Source organism: Cibotium barometz, chromosome 16 (assembly GCF_041138505.1).
Source record: "Cibotium barometz isolate CiBa-2024 chromosome 16, ASM4113850v1, whole genome shotgun sequence".
In the NCBI taxonomy this organism is placed as follows: Eukaryota; Viridiplantae; Streptophyta; class Polypodiopsida; order Cyatheales; family Cibotiaceae; genus Cibotium; species Cibotium barometz.
In genome coordinates, this window is record NC_141061.1 from 51089881 (window position 1) to 51111910 (window position 22030).

At 44.2% G+C, this 22030-nt stretch overlaps 2 protein-coding genes across 2 annotated transcripts; one reads left to right on the plus strand and one right to left on the minus strand.

Annotated features, from left to right (window-relative positions):
• The first annotated feature begins 5244 nt into the window (after window positions 1-5244).
• LOC147630715 (kinesin-like protein KIN-10A) lies at window positions 5245-10355 on the plus strand. The gene is made up of 9 exons (XM_086810687.1): window positions 5245-5597; window positions 5693-5765; window positions 5914-5995; window positions 6075-6776; window positions 6871-7026; window positions 7332-7436; window positions 7526-7636; window positions 7721-9676; window positions 9815-10355. Exons 4-9 carry the CDS (start codon window positions 6099-6101, stop codon window positions 10169-10171), a joined length of 3363 nt encoding a protein of 1120 aa, XP_086666813.1. The 5' UTR covers window positions 5245-5597; window positions 5693-5765; window positions 5914-5995; window positions 6075-6098; the 3' UTR covers window positions 10172-10355.
• A 2947-nt stretch (window positions 10356-13302) lies between these two features.
• Window positions 13303-15452, minus strand: LOC147630716 (uncharacterized). The gene is made up of 3 exons (XM_086810839.1): window positions 15261-15452; window positions 13610-14013; window positions 13303-13523 (listed from the first exon to the last, which is right to left on the minus strand). The coding sequence occupies exons 1-3, from the start codon at window positions 15450-15452 to the stop codon at window positions 13397-13399; spliced, it is 723 nt and encodes a 240-aa protein (XP_086666965.1). The 3' UTR covers window positions 13303-13396.
• Between the last annotated feature and the right edge of the window lie 6578 nt (window positions 15453-22030).

The following is a 22030-nucleotide window of genomic DNA, read 5'->3' on the forward strand; positions in this document are numbered from 1 at the left end:
CACAAGGACTTCTCCAACACAACTACTTTCTTTAACTCTTTTTTCTCCTTTCTTTGACATTTACTTGATTACCCTTTTCTTAGGGAGTTAAGATCAATATCTTGTTAGAGGCAGCAGGCAAATTGCTACAAGACTCGATAGGCTTGGAGATTGCTTCAAGACTCAAATGGGTGGGGTGGTCAAAGATGAGGTATGAAAGGGTCTTGGTGATTGTAGGAAGGTCTAGGTGATGGTGGTGGTTCATACCATGGGTCAAAACCACCATGACCTGCCATCCAAAGTTGTACCTAGGAGGGTTGTCAATTATGTGTCGGTGATGAGGCTCAACACAGGTTGGTGAAAGAATAGGGCCTATGTGTCTATTACATGATGCAGAGTCCATGGATATTATAGGTGACGTGCATGGGCATGGAGAAAAGGGTGGGCTCATGTAGAAGCTACTTCCAGTGAAGGCTCCAACGCTGCTTTCTTCGACACTTTGCATTCTGCTTCTTCAACTCTCTTCTCTTTTTATTCCCCCCCTTTTTTTTGGTACCCTTGATAAGGGTTTTTTAACCGAAAGTGAACCAAAAAAGGATTGGGCGGGAGGTAGGTTGGGCTCAGTGTGGGGTGAGACCTTGTGTTGTGATATTGACAGGAAACACTGAAAGGTAAGACTAGGAAAGATTATTTATATGTAAAAGGTTACATATAAATAAGGTTCAGGGGATTTCAAATAGGAAATACCGAAGCAATGGTTAATAGGCATTAAAGTTAAAGTAAAAAGGGAAGTAGATGGTACACAATGGAAGCCCAAGGGGGACACAAAAGTAGGCTCCCCCTTCTAGGGGTATTTGAAGAGGCATTGGATAAGGAAAAGGCAATGTCTAGCCAATGAAAGGTCAAGGGCTAAAGTTGGAAGGTCATGCACCACTTAGGCCTAGACATTGCCTTTTCCTTATCCAATGCCTCTTCAAATACCCCTTCTAGGGGTATTTGAAGAGGCATTGGATAAGGAAAAGGCAATGTCTAGCCAATGAAAGGTCAAGGGCTAAAGTTGGAAGGTCATGCACCACTTAGGCCTATATAACCTTAAGTTTAGGGTTTATTTGGGATGTGGTTGGGTTAAGAATCAAAGTACTAGTCTTACAAGTCCTCAAGCTTATAATGTTCATACCATATATACACAATCACATACGTGCTTGTGGAGGGAAGGTGTGTGTGTGTGTGTGTGTGTGTGTGCACATACGTATGCATATATACGATCACACACGTACATGTGGAGGGGAGGGGTGTGTGTGTGTGTGGGGGGGAGAGAGAGAGAGAGAGAGAGAGTCTATATGTGTGTGAGAGTGTGTGTGCGAGACGAGTGTGAGAAGAGAGAGAGTGCACATGCACATGTATGTGTGTAAGAGAGGGTTATGTATGAGGGTTGTGCATGTGCACATGATAGAGACATAGAGAGAATGCATGCGCGAGTCACACACAAATATGTGTCTATGTGAGAGAGTCACACATAGACATATGCAGACATACACACACCTGTACACATGTATACACATACGTGCTCACATATACACACAGGCATATACAAATACATAGGCGTATGCACACATGTACACACATATACACATATGTGCTCACATATACACACAGGCGTATACAAACACATAGGCCTCTTCAAATACAACCACACACACACACACATACACACACGCACACTCACTCACACGCTTGTACACATACACATGCATAGATGCATACACACACACACACATGCACGCACTCACCTGCATACATATATATGCACATATACACACAAGAAAAAACTTCATGTTGCAGCAACGCAAGCTATACTCTTATTAAACACAAACTATTCCCCTTTCCATCATGTAGCCAAAGGAGAGGAGGGAGACAGCCAAGGGAGAAAGGGGACCGATTCATGCTACCCCTTTCTCAATTTCGATATTTCTTATCTCATCTCAATTTTTGAAAGGAGATCTATCCCTTCTTACATAATGATTTCCTTAATAGGGGCTTCTGTCTTAAAAGGTGAGCTTCATAATGAAAGCTTCAACGTGTAAGTATCTCTCGCTTTGTCTCACTCATTGTAAAGAAAAGACAAAAGAAAATACATGTAAGATGCATTTATTTGAGAGTGAGCACACCTCACCGTGCGTTTCCACCAATTAAAATTGAATCTAAATTAAACTTAACTAATTATAATAGTATGCGCTTGTGTGTAAATTTATTTATAAATACACACATACATATGTGTCTTTGTTTATGTGTGTGTAAATTTATTTATATTTAGAAATACACACATACAATGCGAATATATATTTTATATAATATTATATCTAGACATATATACCTATATATATATATATATGTATGTATGTATATGTATATATATATATTTTATATATGTACATACATATGTGTCTTTGTTTATGTGTGTGTAAATTTATTTATATTTAGAAATACACACATACAACGCGAATATATATTTTATATAATATTATATCTAGACATATATACCTATATATATATATATATGTATGTATGTATATGTATATATATATATTTTATATAATATTATATCTAGACATATATACCTATATATATATATATATATGTATGTATGTATGTATGTATGTATGTATGTATGTGTGTGTGTGTGTGTGTGTGTGTGTGTGTGTGTGAGAGAGAGAGAGAGAGAGAGAGAGAGAGAGAGAGAGAGAGAATTTCAATGTATGAGAGAGTGTGTGTTTACATTAGTGCATGTGCGAGTGTGTACATGTGTGTGTGTGTGTGCACGTGCATTAGTGGTGCAAAGAGCGTGTTTACATTAGTGCATGTGCGGGTGTGCACAAACAGTGTGTTTGCATTAGTGCATGTGCAAGTGTGTATATGTGTGTGTGTGTGTGTGTGTGTGTGAGAGAGAGAGAGAGAGAGAGAGAGAGAGAGAGAGAGAGGTATTAACGTCAATAGAATGCAACACGAGGGCATATACGACCAACGGTGGGTGTGCAAGTGTGTATATGTGTGTGTGTGTGTGTGTGTGTGAGAGAGAGAGAGAGAGAGAGAGAGAGAGAGAGAGAGGTATTAACGTCGATAGAATGCAACACGAGAGCATATACGACCAACGGTGGGGTGGATCAGAGAGAGAGAGGTATTAACGTCGATAGAATGCAACACAAGGGCATATACAACCAACGGTGGGACTTGAACTCAGGTGTGGATCATGGCCTTTATAAGAGAGAGAGAGAGAGAGAGAGAGAGAGAGAGAGATTACATGTTAGATGCATTTATTTGAGAGCGCTTCACCAACAAATCCCCCCAACCCCCCAACCATTAAAATCGAATCCAAATTAAAATTTAGTTAATTGAAACTATTTGTGTATGTATGTGTGTATAAAAATTTATTTATATACATGAATACACAAATATATGTATGTATAAATATATGTCTCTAAACATAATAAAATATTATATTATATAGACTATATATTTACATGCATGTGTGTGTGTGTGTGAGAGAGAGAGAGAGAGAGAGAGAGAGAGAAAGAGAGAGAGAAAGCGTCTGTTTATGTGTATACTATACATTTATCTATACTATCTATTATGCACAAGTTTTTGGGAGGGAGTACATGTGGTGGTTGGAAGAGGACCAAGAGTTGGGATGGGGGAAAGGGAGAAGGGGGTGTGATGGGGGAGGGGAGGAGCCACATATTGGGGCATAGAGAGAGAGAGAGAGAGAGAGAGAGAGAGAGAGAGAGGCAGGGGAAGTAAGAGGGGAAGGGAGAAGGGGGTGTGATGGGGGAGGGGAGGAGCCACATATTGGGGCATAGGGGGGAGAGAGAGAGAGAGAGAGAGAGAGAGAGAGAGGCAGGGGAAGTAGAGGCCACATATTGGGGAAGGTAGAGGCCACATATTGGGGAAGAGAGAGAGAGAGAGAGAGAGAGAGAGAGAGTAGAGGCCACATATTGGGGAAGGGGGAGAGAGAGAGAGAGAGAGGAAATAGGAAGAGAGAGAGAGAGAAGAGTGTAGGGATATGTTGAAAGAAGAAAATTCAAATAGATAATATAATATAAAAATATAAAGATATATAATAAATAAGTCTAAAATATATAAAGAATATAAATATATATAATAACTACATGTAAACATATAATAAGTAAGGATATTAAATAAATACATTTATTAAATTTATGGTAAGATATTATAGTATAATGTTATATGTGTATATAATAATAACAATAATAATAGTAGTAGTAGTAATAATAATACTACTACATAAGTATAAATTAAAAATTATATATATATATATATATATATATATATAGTAAATATATAATAATATCATATTAATACTATTATATATAAACATAGTCACACACCTATATATACGTGTACATACAACCACGCACATGCACGTGGAGGGTGCGTGTGCATGTGTGTGTGTGTGTGTGTGTGTGAGAGAGAGAGAGAGAGAGAGAGAGAGAGAGAGAGAGAGAGAGAGAGAGTTTCCATGTGGGTGTGAGTGTATGATGGACGGGAGTGAGAAGAGAGAGAGTGCATGTGCATGTGCATGTGTATATATTAAAGAGAATGCAAGGGAGAGGGAGAGCTTGAGTTTCTTGGCGATATATCAACCATTATTTTACCAACCATGTCATTGGCATTAGGCATCCACAGTACTATAGTTGAGCTCGATATCTCAACACTCCTCCTCATGTGCGAAGTTTCGTTGTACCCAATGCCTTTGTGACACAAACACACTCACACATGCTTGCACACATAAACATGCATGGATGCATATATCCCCGCACGCAATCACACACTTGCATACACACATACATATGTATGCACATAAGCATACAAGGAAAAACTTCATACCACAACAACATGAGCGGGTCACCTACTTGGCAGGCCTACGTCAACTTGACTTCTGCTGTGACCATTTGTTTAAGTGGTCTCTTCTCTACTCACCCTTCGAGGATGATGAGCCTTTTTTTTTGGTTGGAATTGGCTGGAATTAAAAAGTGCAATACAACACACACACCCATGTGTGCCATCGCTTGTGCAATGAGAGCTTGAACCCGTGACCTTGGGACTTCGAGCAACACCTCTCTCCACTGCACTTATTTGCGGCAACAAGGACGAATCCTTTGTTTTTATACATGCAAGAATACTCTTGCGCGTGAGGGACTCGTTAAGCCACTAGTTTGTTTAAGTAGTCTCTGACTCCTACTAATGATCAAACTAACCGTAGCCATTAGTCTAGTCATAAGTTACATGTCCGCCCAACGGCTAGTCCCGCCAAACGTAAACGGCAACATGCGCAGAACAAAAGAAAGAAAGAAAGGAAAGAAGAGGCTTCTGCTGTTTTCTGAACTTGTCGATTCTGCAAAGCCTATCATCCATTCCCCATCCTTAGCTCGGAATCTCTGTTTTCTGTGCAAAACCCTAATTAGACATTTCTGTGACCTTCACTGGGCATCTCTGTGCGAATCCTAACTTAAGCTTCTCTCTGTTCTGTGTAACCCTAATTTGGTATATCTGTATTCCTGGCTGTTTCCGGTTATAGCTTGTGCTCGCTCAACAGCGCCAAGGTATGTCTGCTTCTGCTTCCTTCCTCTTTCTGTTGCTGCAGTTATGGTTTCTTCCATATGGCGGAAGCCGAAACCCTGGATTTCTTCTCTTGCAGGATTGTCAATTGTAAAGTGCAAACCCTAGACTCTTTCTCTGTTGTGCCATCACTGGATCTTCTGCTGTTCCAGGTACTGTTTTCCACCTTCTGTTGCAGATAACTGGTGAAATTTCGTGTTTATTTCTGGTTACTTGCAGAACCCTTCGTTTCCTATTCTCTAACATGCAATTTAGGATTTCTTATGATTGAGTTAAATCACTTCGTGTTCTGGTCTGCAGGTCTCACAGAAACTGTGAAAATTTCAACTCACTAACCTTAGCTCATTGTCTCTACCCATCTAGGATCGACTCAGCTTCCCAGGTATGTCACCTTCTTTGCAGAAATCCCTGAACCAGTTGCTGCTGCAGGAAACCGGGTTCTGATGTTTCTACTCTTGCAGGTCGTGTGTTTGCTTTAAGAGCGCATGGCTCCACACTCTGCAGTACGTTCAGCTTCAACAACACCTCAGAGCCACATTAACAACCCTCGCACTCCATCATCATCATCAAAGCACAGACCAGTTTCCCTCATACACAGACTCATTACACCATCGCCATGTCTTTTACAACCCCCTTCATCATCAGATCACCCTGTTGAAGTTGTTGGGCGCATCCGAGAGCATCCTGAGGGCTCGGATAAGCCATCTGTGCTGCAGGTGCTCCAGAATGGCCATACAGTTAGGGTCAGAACCGATCAAGGGTACCGAGATTTTGGCTTGGATGGGGTTTCCCTTGCAGAGAGTGAGGATCTGCAGAGCTTTTACAAGAAGTATGTGGAGAGCAGAATCGAATCTGTCAAGCTGGGAGGCCGATGCACCATCATGATGTATGGACCAACAGGAGCCGGCAAGAGCCATACCATGTTTGGCTCAGCTAAAGAGCCGGGAATTGCTTACCGTGCACTCCAGAACATACTTGGTGGAGTCAATGGAAGCCCTGGAAGAGTGGATGCCAAGTATGGTAATGGTTCTCCTGACTATTCTGTCAAGAAAATTAGGGTTACTGTAACAATTCTGGAGATTTACAATGAAGAAATATTTGACTTGCTGGCTAGCTGCTCTAACACCCCAAATGGCCACTGGACAAAGCCAAACATGTCCCGGGTATGTGTTTCCACCCTCTCCTAGGTCTGGCAAAAAATGTTTGAGGTATGTGTTTCTTAGTGGTGTAGAAATTGACCAGTTGTTGGGGAAACAGGCTAGGCTGGAAATCATGGGCAAGAAAGCAAAAAATACTGTTTCAATCTCTGGCACAGATGCGGACAAGATCTCTAAGGAGATTGCGAAAGTGGAGAAAAGGCGTGTCGTAAAGAGCACGTCATGCAATGAACGAAGCTCACGCAGCCATTGTTTGGTAACACATGACCTTAATGGTGTTTTTCATTTCATTCGTACATGATGCTAACTAGGAACTGAGGGTGGCTTAAACCAACCCGCCTGCTCACCACCCCCTCTCCCTGTGAAGGCGGCTACAGATCTTATTGGAGTTGTCCAAGGAAAGAGGGTGGCTGCAGAGGGCCGCCTGATTGTGGCTGGCTTGGGGGGGGGGGGGGGGGGGGGGGGGGGGGGGGGGGGCGGATACTGTTCTATCTTCTGAATTCACCCCCTAAACTACAAGAGAGCACATTTTTCAGACTTTTCAATTTAAAAATCTTGCAGGTAATGCTGGATGTGCCAGCTCTTGGAGGTAGACTAGTGCTTGTAGATATGGCTGGCTCTGAGAACTTGGAACAGGCTGGGTTGGGGATAGACTCAAAAATGCAGGTGCTACATCATTTATGTTATCATTTTTAACTTTGGTATGCTACATTGCAAGCTCATCGGGTTTGCTAACCTTCTCAGCTTCTTTGCAGACTGGCAAGATCAATCAGGGCAATATAGCCTTGAAAAGGGTTGTGGAGGCCATTGCTAATGGTGACTCGTATATCCCTTTCCGGGACAGCAAGCTTACGATGCTTCTTCAGGTTAGCACTTTTTAAACTTACTTTTTCCTGGTGGTGTTTCTACACCTTAAACACAATATTGATGTGGATGGTCGGCCAATGCAGGACTCGTTCGAGGATGATGGAGCCAAGATTTTGATGATTTTGTGTGCCAGTCCAGACCCTAGAGACATGCATAAAACCATTGGAACCCTGGAATACGGATGCAAGGCAAAATGCATTGTCTGCCTACCTGTATCCCCAGCAAAAGACAAATCAAATAGCACCGACAGAATGGACCCATCAGTTTTGGAGGCCAGAATACGAGCCATGGAAATCTACATCAGTAAACTTGAGGCAGAGAACCAGAGCAAAGACAAGGAGAAAGAGGAAACAGTCAAGGAGTTGATGCAGAAGGAGCAGGACCTGATTGCTCTAAAGAAGGTGTTAAAGCAAATGGAACAAGATTCCAAAGAGAGGTGCTCCAAATGCTGCAATGAAGATATAAGGGTTCAGATGGAAAACCGCATAAAAGAGTGCCAGAAAGTTGCTGAAGAATTCATAGCATCAGGGAAGAAGAAGTTAGAGGAAAAGGTAGCAGAGCAGCAGAAAGAGATCAACTGCATGCGGTCTCGGATGAAGGAAATCGAGAGGGAGGTAGATCTTTTTTTGAAGACAATTCCTGTCTTCTCAGAGGCTGTCTCTGCAACTAAGAAAACAGGTGGTGATATTAGTGGCAAGACAAGGGATGTGTTGGAGAATATCAGGGTGGCAATCGAAGAAAATGAAGAGAGGTCTTCAGGTCAGGCGCCCTCTAATAGTTTGGTTGATGATACCTACAGAAATTATGAAAAGATTGCACCAGACAATGAGTCGGGGGAACTGGTAATGATGATCAGAGATCATAATAATAAAATAAAGCTTGATTACCATGAGGCTCAACCACCATGTGAATCCATTGAAAATTTGAATTCACAATCCTCTTCTGGAACAAGCAAAGGTGATTTTGATGTATTTGAACATGGAATGCATGAGCCAAATCGATGGTTGCCCATCATACTGGAGGAGTCTGAGGAAGAAGCAGACATGATGGCAGACAATGAAGTTAATCACGATGAGTCACAAAGGATACCCTCTCTAACAAAGACTGCACAACGGGCTTCCTCAGCTATGAAATTGAGAGACCATGCTGAGTCAGTTGATGATCGTTCACACCATATTCACATGGACATAGATGAGTGGAGTTCAGAAGATGCTCTCTCTGAAGTTCCTTGCAGGCCTTCAGAACATGATGTCACTCTGTCATCAGGAAATACATATTTAAGCCGTGCAGATGCTTTTGTAAACTTGAAGAGAGCTGATGGGGGAAGCCATGCTGCCCCTACAAGTGCTGCCTCTCGTAGATCACGGATAGAAAACATATTTTTGCTGTGTGGCAATCACAGGGAACTTGCTGCTGCAAACACTCAAAAGCAACCCCATGAGCCTGTGCCAATGAGCTATTGTGAAAGCACTCCTGATTTGAATCAGCAGTTGGAAGATCCTATCTCCTCCATTGACCATCTGTCCTTGTTACATACGACTCACCTCAGTGAGGGACCGTATATTGGACTTGCAACAAGCTCTCCAACAGCTCTGAAGGCATCCCCCACGATTTCCAAAGATATCTCCGGATCGAAAGTCACAAAAGCCATGGATAGAAGTCCTGCCCATATCTTGTCTTCCAAATCAAAGCACCTATTTTCAGAGAACACTCCGCCTTGTGGGATGGTGCCTTCTTATTCATCTCCTATGTCCATGTCGTCCAATACTCAAAAATCCAAGTCACCCACAATGCTAAACTTTGAAGACTCTTTGCCTGCTGTTCCAAGTGACGCTAGTGTGGAAACAAATCCACAGGCTACAAAGCTCGATGCTGACAAATGTGAAGTATATGTGAAGTGGGAAACATCAAAGGACTCCTCTGGGAAGCTGATCAACACCATCAAAATGAAGCGAAATGCAACCCTCGCAGAGCTCAGGAGAGAGCTAGAGCGGCAGGTGTCAGAGGTGAAGCATGATTTCACCTTTCTAATGCTAGGGGTAAGGCGCTCTCTTATTTGTGATTTTTTTTTGAAAAGGATGAGATGAGAAAGCTCTAGATGTAATGAAGCATAATGTATGTTAAGTCTTTCGTTATGTGCTGCTTAGCTTGGTCTAAATGGGCATGGCTCACTGTAGGATCCAAGTGGAGCGCCAGTGGAAAGGGAGAGTGAAGCACATTTGCTAGTGGCATCACTGCCAGATTGTCATAAACAGCGGGGGAGCAAGTTGGCATGTCTGAGACCTCAACTCAAGCGCAATGCTGCTGTTGGGTCACTAGGTCCTCTATGCGCAATGGAGAATCAGATAAGCTGGAATACTACCAAACAAGTACCATCTCATCATAAATCACCATCTCAGTATAAATCACCAAATGGCTTCAATCCTCTAAAGCCGAATGAAAAGACAGCTGTGGTTTTCCATGGAGATCAAGTAAAAACCAATCAGAGATTGAGCTTTCCAATGATCTCTCAGGTGAAGGGGCTTCGTCTTTGATTATTGGCTTTGAGACTTATGGCTCGCATGTGCTCATAGAAAACCTTGGGTGTTTACATGCGTTCGTTCAGTCACAAAGCTTAAATTTTTGGCCAGGCATCTTCCGTGGTGATGTATTGATGTACGAACTTGGCTCCATACTTTATCCATATTTAAATACATTGTTGTTTTACAGTTTGCTTCAGACGCCCTTGCAAACAAGATTTTGATTTAAGGCTGCATCTCATTAGTAGCTCCATCTCATGGGTTTGTCGCTCGCACACCGAGTGTAAGCACTTCAAAAAGAAAAGCTACCATAAGTTGGTAATGGTGTTTGCATTCCCTCTGGATGCAATCAGTGCCTTAGGGTTTTGTTACACATAAGAGGTGAGTGAGCCCATTTGCACAGGTTTCCAAGAGGTAGACCAGCCACAGTTTCTTAGAGACTCCTTCCTTGCAACTTATGTTCTATGCCTGTGTAGCCTGCAAATGAGTCTCTCTCTTACCTTGCACGCGTGTGAAATATGTGCCGGCACCTTCATGAAACCTGCTGTGAATTTTTCGTTGTCTGCACTTTTGTAAGGATTTTGTCCTCCAGACGTCCCTCTGCATGACATACACACACACTCTCTCTCTCTAAGCTTAACCCGCTCGCGCACACATGCATACGCAAGGGAAGCACATCCGCATGAGGGCGGAGGTTTCTACGGGAGATCAGCCAACCTTACATGGATTAGTTAATAATATACAACCTAGATAGATACCAGTGTTATTCCTTGAAAAACGTTAAATTTAAACGTTAATTTAAATATTCGTTGTTTTCTTTGAAATGCATATAAAATAAGAAGCCTGTACCCCCGCCCCCTTCTCCCCCATGCCAAATGGCATGCCGTCCGTCAATTCCATGCCTAATAGCATGCCGTCCGTCAATTCCATCTCCAAAATAGCATGCGGTCTGTCTATAAAATATAACCCTCACAATACAAAAATAAATAAAAATGAAAAGGCTGTATTATTATCATTGGATATATAAGCTATAATATGGAATATTTGCGAGTCATTTATTATAGTTGTAGTATATTAAATATAATAAGTCCGTGATTCCATCTATAAAATATAACCCTCACAATACAAAAATAAAAAGGTTGTATTATTATCATTGGATATATGCTATAATATGGAATATTTGTGAGTTATTTATTATAGTTGTATTATATTAAATATAATAAGTTATTTAAGCAGTGACATGGATTTGAAATTCCACTAGTTGCACAATATATTGAATCAACTCATTATCCCTGATGTTAAGAGGTAATCACTTCTTGCTTTTTGAGTTCTATATCCTTTTCTGCATTACTTGCTTCATGCAGATTAACAAAATCTCACACAATACATGCTTCATGTGTGATTAACAAAATCTATTTCGATTTTGGTAGCAATCTCCAAATCAACAAAATCTATTTCGATTTTGGCAGCAATCTATTTCGATTTTGGCAGCAATCTCCAAATCAACAGTTTTAGCAACTAGCTTATTTTTTGAAACCTACAAGGTGTTTCTGTCAGAGTTGGTGCAGCGAAAGCTTTACACAGGCAGTGAGCGAGAGAGAGAAGTTGACGCAGAGAGAGAGAGAGAGAGAGAGAGAGAGAGAGAGAGAGAGAGAGAGAGAGAGAGAAAAGTTGACGAACACCTTGAACGTTAGCAATGAATAGATGGATATTACAATGGGTGGGCATGGGTATATATACCCTCACAATGGAAATGGCCGACTCATGTAGCATAAGTTAAATAATAACTTATGCCCTTTGTTACAACTTGTTTCCACATGAGATACTATATTTTAACACCCTCTCTGTAGCTCATAGTGGGCATAGATGAAGAAACCAAGTCGATGCAGATGCAACCATGTACACCCTAGCGTGGCCTTTGCTAGGTACACCTCGGATAATGCACCAATCAACCTGTCTCCACAAGAAAATGCCATCTTGAGCTTTAGCTGCCACACATAGAATAATGAATTGCAGACAACTCCACATTCATGATCCCCCATTCGTTGAACTGCGAACACATCACGTTCAAAAAATCCTCTGAACCTTGAACTGTCGTCACACGACGCCCAAAATTCTGCTACACAATGAACCAGGAACTCATCCCAACCATAGTCTACTACCAATGAACTATGAACACATCACGTCCATAGATTTGTCAAGCTGTTCCATGCCAGATGCATGTGCCTTGATCTCCGACACACGGGTCCAAATCACCAAAACGGGAGCACAGACTGCCCCTCTCTGCCACTCACATGCCTCTCTCTGGCTGAAGCACGTGGTAGCATCTATCCACCAAGCTAGAATGTTGGAGCATGTGCCAGTGTAGTCCTCGCCACACCGGCAGACGCCGTAGCATCCCTAGTAGAATCACTCACTGTCATCCTCGTCAGCTTTGCCTTTGCCTTTGTCATTTGTCGAGCCTTGAGCTTTAGCTTTGGATTTGCAATCCCGAGCCAAATGCCCTCGCTTTCCGCACTTATAACAACGGCTCCTAGACTTCTTATTGGATTCCGATGCAGCATGTGCCGATTCTACATCCTTCGGAACCCGAATCTTGCCTTGGGAAATGAGCACTGCTTCCTCCTCAATGAGAAAAGAGCTGAGATCATCAAATTCCAGCTTTTCCTTCGTGACTTGTAAGCGTAATGCCCTCGAGACCATCTCGTACTCCTCAGGCAACTTCGTAAGAACCAAGGCAGCTAACTGGGTACTAGTTAATGCACTATTCATAGCCGATAACTGATCATGGATAACCTTTGCCTTCATTAGAAGTGACTGCATAGAGGTCCCGGTTTCAAACTTGATGGAAAACAACTGGCCGAGAAGGGTTACTGCTCGCATTGTTGAGTCTCGATCAAACATTCCTGCAAGCTTTGACCACATTTCCTTGGCAGTCTTTAAAGTCTGAATGGCAGGGGAAATTTCCTTGGTGAGAGATTCTGCAATCGCCGACATCGCCTTCGCATTGTGAGCTTCCCAATCCACAAGAGATTTGAGAAACTCCTCCTCCTCAAGACGTGTGAAACGATTGCTATCCCTTCGGGGACGTTCCTCCGAGCCATCAACAATGTCCCATAAGCCTTTTCTGCTAAACCATAGCCTCATGATCAAGTTCCAATGTGCATAATTGTCGCCATTCAGTTTGTCATCCTTGCTCGAACACGGGAGTCCCATCTTGAAAACTCCGTCCACCTCTTCTCAGTCGACCCGGTCTTCGATAACGCACGTCTCCTCCCTTCGCCTTCTCTTCTCCCAGCCGGCGGTTCTCTTGCGGCTGCACTCCTGCTGCACGAGCCGTGCCACTGGCCTCCTCTTGCTCTGCCGCCTGCAAGAAAATGCACTCACGATGTTGCTCTATCGTATGCAAGAAAACGTAGCTTTTCGTCGTCCGCCAAGTAGTAAGCTCGCAACCTGACGACGTTAGGGTGCCGGACGCGGGCGATGGCTTGAACTTCCGTCTCGAACTCCTTGAAGCGCTGGGCTCCGCCTTCGCCCAGCCGTCGAACGGCCACCGGCAGCCCACTGCCCAGCACTACCTTGTACACGATCCCCAGGCCGCCCTTGCCAAGAACGTAGGCGGACGCCCGCAGCAGCTCGTCCAGCTCGAATGAAAATCCCTTGTCCAGCGCCACCAGCTCGCCTTGCTCCGGTGCCTTCTTCGATTCTGAGCTCCCCTCCGACTCCTTGCTGCCCCTTGCACAGCAACTTTCCGTAGCTTTTGCTGGCCTTGGGTGCTTTGGCTGCTTCAAGAAGAAACGCAGGTTTGCTCTAGCCTTGATGCAGACGCAGTCTGCCGCGCGTCTCCTCCCTCGTGCCTTGTGTGTGTCCAAGGATCACAAGCCTTCAAGCTCTGATACCATGTCAGAGTTGGTGCAGCGAAAGCTTTACACAGGCAGTGCGCGAGAGAGAGAAGTTGACGCAGAGAGAGAGAGAGAGAGAGAAAAGTTGACGAACAGCTTGAACGTTAGCAATGAATAGATGGATATTACAATGGGTGGGCATGGGTATATATACCCTCACAATGGAAATGGCCGACTCATGTAGCATAAGTTAAATAATAACTTATGCCCTTTGTTACAACTCGTTTCCACATGAGATACTATATTTTAACAGTTTCTCATCTAGTCCTCTAGAAAGACCCATCATTAAATCGTTATGTTTATTTTGAAAGACAAGCATGTTCATGTGTAGCCAAATAGACTTCCATAAATATGCTGATCTAATAGCATTCTAGAGTCCAATGGTGCATAATTTCCTTCCATGTTAACTCATTTGGGTGGATAGAGTGAATGAATGCATATGTGAAGGAATTCTAAAGCTTTCTTTGTTCCTATCACATGTAATGAACAGATAGGGGATTGACTATGCATGTCTTGGATAGACCCCATTGCCAATGCCAATTTTGAAGGCTCTTTCATTGGTCCATGCCACCTTATGTGGAATTAGCAAAAGCAAAAAGAGATCTTCAGGGGGATTATCCTAGACCATGTGTGCTCAAATGTGAACTCTTCTAAAGCTTTCTTTGTTCCTATCACATGTAATGAACAGATAGGGCATGTCTTGGATAGACCCCATTGCCAATGCCAATTTTGAAGCCTCTTTCATTGGTCCATGGGTGTGGAATCAGCAAAAGCAAACAAGAGATCTTCATGGGGATTATCCTAGACCATGTGTGCTCAAATGTGAACTCTCTTTGTCTCCTATCCCAGTATTATTGTTAGTTTGTATTATTATTATTTATTAGTCAGTGTTAGTGTTAGTAATTAAGATTAGTATTAGTGTTAATAATAGCTAATTGATGTTAATATTTAGGGTTAGTTTTTGTAGTTAGTATTAATTAGTGTTAGTAATAAGTTAGTGTTAATCACTAGGTTAGTTAGGCTAGGCTTAGACTAACTAACATAGGTTAAACTAACTAGGATAAGTTAGTGTTAATAGTAGCAAGTATTAATCACTAAGTTAGTTAGGCTAGGCTATGTTAAACCAACTAACTGGGTTAAACTAGGTTAGTCTAGGGATAGCAAAGCAAGCAAGAAAGCCTAAAGTAGCCTAGGGCTAGCACGTCACAAGTCGGTGCGCACATGCCATCGTCGTTGCTCTCCATCGCGCGGTGCACAGGCCTCCAAATCGGCACTGCAAGGCGTGGCTTCTTTCCTTCCAACGCTTGGCACAAATAGGGTTGATTTTGCCTATCATAGCGTCTCACAGGCTCCCTCCTCTGTATCAGGCGCGTTTGCTTTTGCCTATACTCCATTGTGCCCCGCCATCGCTGGCTTCTAGTCACGCTTTTCCTTTCAATTGGTGTTGCTCTCTTCACGACGTGTTAGCTGCGCGGGCCTTTGAGAGACCCATGGTTGCCATCGCTTGGCTCACATGTTGCTCTGCATCACGTTGGCGCACAAGGCTATCACTGCTCTTCATCGTTGCGCACAGGCCAATGCCACACCTTCTTGGCCCCAACACTTTGACGCAAATAGGGACCCGGTTTACAAGGCCCCCTCTTGTGGGATTTCTATCAAACCCCCCTTGTTGCTTTGGAGGGATGTAGGACGCTCGGAATATATAGCTTAAAAACAAAAAAAAAAACAAGCACTCAAACTCTTAAGCAACCACCAACTCTCCTTTTCAAGCAACCAAGCGCTCACCTCTCCCTCTCGCTCCCCACCCCGTGATGATTGCACCTGGAGTCCCCCCCACCCCATGATGACCGCAGCTCGCATCCCTTCTCAAACGCGCTACGTGCTCTCTTGTAATCTTTTTCTTGTTAATAGAATCTCCACTCCGACGTGGGTCTTTCTCACAAGCAAATCCCGCCGCCCCCCCCCCCCCCTGCCTCTCCCCCCCCCCCCCCCCTCTCTTGGCAAGCCAAAGTGAGTCCCTCGTTGCCATTGGCTCTCCACCGCTGCGAGCCGTGGGGGGATATTGGCCGGTCCCGTTTGTTGTGTTGCCTTTTGGCATGTTGGCAAGGTGAAACAAGCCCCGTCGTACCCTTGGGGCCGGGCCGTCACACTTGGTATCAGAGCCACAGCTCGCTCATGTGAGCAAACGTCCCATGCCTAAGAGGCACGACGTGGTCCAAAAGCAGATTTTGCAAAAAGTCGGCTACAGCAATGGCGATGCCCCCTTGTCTGAAGCAGAAGCTCGTCAAACAAAGGAGTAGGAAATCCTCTCGATCGAAATCTGAAGAACGGTAAAGGCCCTTGCCCTTGAGAAACATGGATGATGAACGGGAATTCTGGAAGGCATACCGGGATAGTGCCGAGGTGCAAGCTCAGATGTCACAACAAGACCAACGTTTGGGCCATTTGGAGGACATGCTGGCCACCTTGATGCAGAGGTTACCGGATCCCTCAGGGAGAGACTGCGGGGGGTCTTCTCCTGACTTCGAAAGGGAGTATGCTCAATCAAGCTGTCGACGCCACTGTCAGCAGGACGAGAGGCGTAGAATGCATGATGATGATGGGTTTGGAAGATACAAACCGCAACCATCCGGAAGTACTCAAGGCAAAGAGACTCATTGGTCCTTCAGAAATGGATCTGTGAGGTGGAAGAATACCTAGAAATGAATCAGGTGGCAGATAGCCATTGGATAAAGATCGCCTGCTGTTTCCTCACGGGTGATGCTTTCAACTAGCTTCTAGCTGTAGTGAAACGCGGTGAAACTAGCCCCTGGAGGTCTTGGGATGAATTAAAGAATGATATCACGGATGACTTTGTTCCCTTGAATGAAGTTTTCAAGATAAGGGATGATTGGTGAAACCTATATCAAGGGGAAAGCAAATTGACTGAGTGCGTGGGTGGGTGTTGGTCATGTTACAGATTGCCAAGATGACCTCAGTGGATAGGTTACAAAAATTCTTATTTGGGCTAGAGGATTGAGCCCGACGGAGAAACAGAACCCGCAGGATTATGAAGAGGCCATGGTCATGGCCGAAAGATTGGCACATGCTCACAGTCGACGCAGAGTCAATGCAAGAGCAAACACAACTGCAGGAGGCAATGCGAATGTGCCTAAGGCTCAAGGGAAACCAGAAAATTCAAACCGAGACACAAAGAATGAGTCCTTGGGAACTCAGTTTTTTTGGCAAGCAATAGAAGTGTGGAAATGCACGCGCCCGAAGTGGTGGCTATGGAAATCAAGCAAGTAACAATTGGCGGAGTAACAATCAGTCCACCGCAAATAGAGGCAACTGAAGATCTCTCACTTGGAGGGCCTGTCGTTGGTGCAACGAGAACCACTATGAGAATGAGTGTCCAAAACGACCTGCCCAATCTAGGGTCAACACAGTGAATGTCCAAGATATAGATAATGGTAGGGAATACTACGGGGAGTACGGATCACAAAGATTGATGAACCAGAGTGCTCCCAACCACGAGGTAGTGGACCAACAACGCCTCGTGTGGGGGCAGTGCAGGCAGCCGCGCGATGCATGGCAGCACAGCTACAAACCGTTTCACACTTGTATTTTGCAGCTCAGGTGAATGGTGCAAAGTAGAACATCGTGGTGGACAGGGGGGGCACAATTTATGATGCCTGAATGTGCTAAGAGGCTGGGGGTGTGCCTGACACTAACGACAACAACCATGGAGGTGTTTTTTTCTCAAGAAGGGATCGATTCCAATGTGCTGATGGTGTACTCCGTGCTGGTTCAAGCGAGCACATGGAAAGCCAAGTTGGACTTCCTTGTGGTCTCAATGGACGCCTTCGAAGCCATTGTAGGGCTGTCTTGGATGGACAAGTATAATGCATGCTAGTGAGTGTTGTGTGTGAGTGATGTGAGGTGAGAGGAGGGATGAGTATCCATAGTGCAACGCAGCGGTGTGACAACGCTCGCGGGAGGCATGGTGAAATTGCTTCTTGTTGAGATATCGAGCTCGTCTAGTGAGGCGGTGGCCACTGATGACCTGCCTGGGGGATAGGCCCCACACTTACACCACTGGCATGGTTGGTGAGATCTTGGGTGATATGCGGCCAGTGGGATGACAGGCTGTGTGACAGCCACTCTAGAGACTGGCATAGTTATAGCGCCAGCTCATTTAGTCGGGTTCACACTATAGAGAACCCGTGTATGTATTTGGTTGAGTACCTTTCATATTGTGTGTACTCTTATTCTTGTATATGGTGTGTTGAGTGTTGAGTAGAGAAGAAGAAGATTTTCAGCCTCTCACCTTGTGTGTTCTCTATTAGGGTTTTGTGAGTGAGTGTGTGTGTGCTTGCAAGAGCTCAAGCTCTCTTTCTCCCTGCATCTTTTCATGGTATCAGAGCCTGGTTCGTGCTAAGGGCTGAGCTGCAAGCTAGAGAACCACAGGAAGCGGTACGAGGGTAAGAGCTTCAACTACTCTTCCCTATTGTGTTGGTGACTACACCCTTGTCGGGAGCTCTACGGGAGGCACTGGCAAACGATCTCCGATTGAGGAGCTTTCTTCGCGGGAGTGAAGCTACAGGGCAACTATACAGTCCTACAGACTGCTCCTACGGACTGAATTTTCGGGCCGAAAACGCGTTTCGGGCACGTTTGGACCTCCGTTTTTCAGAAAGCAGGCGATTTCGAGCACTGCGGGTAAGTCATCGATTCTCTGCAGAACTCTGTTTTAAGTTCTGCAGGAAGACAGATTGACTGTGCAGACACTGTGGGTGCTGCAAAGAGGTCTACAGTTGCCATTGGGTGTATGTATGCACATTGAGGTCACTGGTTGTGACATTTGAGAGTACTACAGTACCGCTGTGCAGAAAATACAGCATTTGTGCAGAAAAAAACCAGAGTGCAGTTTCTGGTAAAATTGTGTGTTTGGCAAGATGTCTAATGATGGCATAACACAGATTGTGGCTGAGAAGCTGGATAAGAATAACTTCCATGCTTGGAGGTTCAGGTTGACGAATTTCCTGATGGGAAAAGGCTATTGGGACTACATAGAAGGTGAGCATGAAGAGGCACCGGAGATACCGGATATAAATCCGCCGACTGCTGCAGATGTGAAAGAGTTTAAAGACTGGAACCAAGGAGCCAGGAAGGTTATGTATTGGCTATCCATTAGTATACAGGACACCATGATTGGGCATATTCAGGATGCCAAGTCCCCCAAGGAGGCGTGGGACACCTTGGTAAAGCTTTATGAAACAAATACCAAGGCTCGTAAGATACAGTTGAAGAATGAACTTCATACTGTGGAGAAAAAGAGCATGTCGGTGAATGACTATGCGCTGAAGATAAAGGGTATTGTGGAATCCCTTGCATCTATTGGTGTGTCAGTAGATGACGATGACAAGGTGGAAGTCTGTCTACGTGGTCTCGGGCCACAATACAAGGCGTTTAAGACGTCTATTCAGACTCGGGAAAACATTCCCAACTTTACAGATTTGGTGTCTATGCTGATTATCGAAGAGAAGAGCTTGGGTGAAGACCAACAGTCTTCACAAAGCAAAAATAGTTCACAGCAACAGGCCTTCTACACGAGTTCAGGAAGAGGACGAGGTAGAGGAGGCCGTGGACACGGTCAAGGAGGTGGCAGAACAGGTAATCAGAATTATGGCCAGCAGCAGCAGCAGCAGCAACAGCAACAACAGTCCTAGAATCAACAACAACAACAACAGCACGCAGGTGGAAGAGGCAAATTCAGAGGCAGGGGGAGTCAAAGAGGCTGTGGAAATTGGCAAAGGCAATATAATGATGCACGTGAATGCTACTATTGTGGTAAGCCAGGACATGTGCAGTCAGAATGTTATAAGAAGCAGGCTGACATGCAAAATGGGAAAGTGCAGCAAAACAACTATGCATCCTCAAGCAGAAATAATGAGGATAATGAAAGGTTGTTTGTTATGCAGCATGTTGTGAATGCCATGTCTGAAAATGTTGATGCAGCACAAAAAGATAATGTATGGTATGTGGATTCAGGCGCTTCGAACCACATGACGAGTCATGGGGAGTGGTTCAAGGAGATGAAAAACCCGAAAAGACCAGGTTTTGTGGAAACAGGGGATGACACTGCTCATCCAATTGCCCACGTTGGAGATGTGCCATTGTCTATGCAGGATGGCAAAGTGAAGTACCTTGCAGATGTACTTCATGTACCGAACATAACAAAGAATCTGGTTTCAGTTGGCCAGATGATTGAGCAGGGTTTGCAGGTTCGGTTTAACCCTGATGGATGTTATGTTGAAGATTTTAAAGACAAGTGCAGGTTGGTTGCAAAAGGCAACAGAGTGGGCAGAATGTTTACGTTGGATGTAGACATGCCTGAAATGAGTGCTGCGATGTTTGCAAATGGTTCAGGAGTTGTTGCAGACACAGACATATGGCATAAAAGAATTGGACATGTAAATGTGCAGAGATTGAAGTCTATGCAGACAAAAGGAATTGTGACAGGGCTGCCAAAATTTAAAGTGGAAGGTATGCAGAAAATATGTGAAGCATGCCAATTTGGGAAGCAAACAAAGCATGTGTTTCCACGTAACAGATATGTGAGCAGAAATGCACTAGATGTTGTGCATTCAAATGTATGGGGTCCTACGAAGACCGTGTCTATGGGAGGCTGCAGGTACTATGTCACTTTCATTGATGACCACACAAGGAAAGTGTGGGTATATTTCATGAAGGAGAAGAGTGAGGTGTTCACTCACTTTCAGAATTTCAGAGTTTTGGTTGAAAAGCAAACAGGGAAATATGTAAAGTGCCTAAGGTCAGATGGAGGGGGAGAGTACTTCTCCAATGAGTTCTCTGAATATTTGAAAAAGAATGGTATTCGGAGACAGTATACATGCAGATACACTCCGCAGCAAAATGGAGTTGCTGAGCGAAAAAACAGGCACATTGCTGAGATTGCGCGAGCATTGATGGAAGAGAAGAATATGCCGCATTGCTATTGGGCTGAGGCTGTTTCTACAGCAGTATACATCATGAACAGGACTCCAACTGCAGCCATACATGATGTAACTCCAGAGGAGAGGTTTACTGGCAGGAAACCAGATTTGTCTCATCTGAAAGTCTTTGGATGCATTGCATATGTGCATGTGCCAGATGAGCTGAGAACTAAGCTGGATCCGAAAGCTGAAAAATGTGTGTTTATTGGATATTCCCTTGAGCAAAAGGGATACAGGTGTTATAACCCTGCTACACGTGAGTTGAGGGTAAGCAGGGATGTTGTATTTGATGAGATGAGCAGCTGGTATGCTGCTGAAAAAGAAGCTGTTGGGGCTGATTTGAGTGGAAGTGTGGTTGCACAGAATGCAGGTCAGCAATCACAGTCTTTGAGTGGACCAGGAGAGTCCTCATCTAGTGGGTCTATTGATAGACCATGGAGTGGCAGGCTGCGTCATAATACCAGCCCTGCAAATGTGATTACTACATCACGTAAAGGAAAAGAGAAAGTGGTTGAGCCCCTTGGTATGCCTAACATTTCTGCAGGGCATTCTCATGTTGATGGAGAGTCTAGTGGCTCAGATATGAGCCTTGATGAGGAGCTTGGGATCCCAGCTATGAGAACACCTGGTGTAAAGAAGGCTATGGAAGCCATGAATGAAAAGCTGCAAAGATCAGGGAGAGTGAAGAACCCTGTGCAGAGATTTACATATGATGGTTATGTGGCACATCACTATGCATATATGGCAAAGGTTGTGCAGGATGTTGAGCCCACATGCATTGATGAGGCTGTTGGAAATGTGTGTTGGGAGAAAGCTATGGATGAGGAGATGGATGCACTATATGGAAATGAAACTTGGGATTTAGTGCAATTGCCAGAAGGCAAGAAAGCCATTGGATGCAAGTGGGTGTACAAAGTTAAACATAACAGTGATGGAAGCATAAACAGGTACAAGGCTAGATTGGTAGCCAAAGG

Excerpts from the sequence above, each read along its gene's own strand:
- LOC147630716 (XM_086810839.1), bottom strand. The coding sequence starts at position 15,452 with ATGGAGTATAGGCAAAAGCAAACGCGCCTGATACAGAGGAGGGAGCCT. Across the intron at positions 14,014-15,260 it reads TGTGCGCACCGACTTGTGAC|GCACGAGGGAGGAGACGCGC; the intron begins GTGCTAGCCCTA and ends GACACACACAAG. Across the intron at positions 13,524-13,609 it reads CGGCACCCTAACGTCGTCAG|GCGGCAGAGCAAGAGGAGGC; the intron begins GTTGCGAGCTTA and ends ATTTTCTTGCAG.
- LOC147630715 (XM_086810687.1), top strand. The coding sequence starts at position 6,099 with ATGGCTCCACACTCTGCAGTACGTTCAGCTTCAACAACACCTCAGAGC. Across the intron at positions 7,027-7,331 it reads GCTCACGCAGCCATTGTTTG|GTAATGCTGGATGTGCCAGC; the intron begins GTAACACATGAC and ends AAAATCTTGCAG. Across the intron at positions 7,437-7,525 it reads GGATAGACTCAAAAATGCAG|ACTGGCAAGATCAATCAGGG; the intron begins GTGCTACATCAT and ends GCTTCTTTGCAG.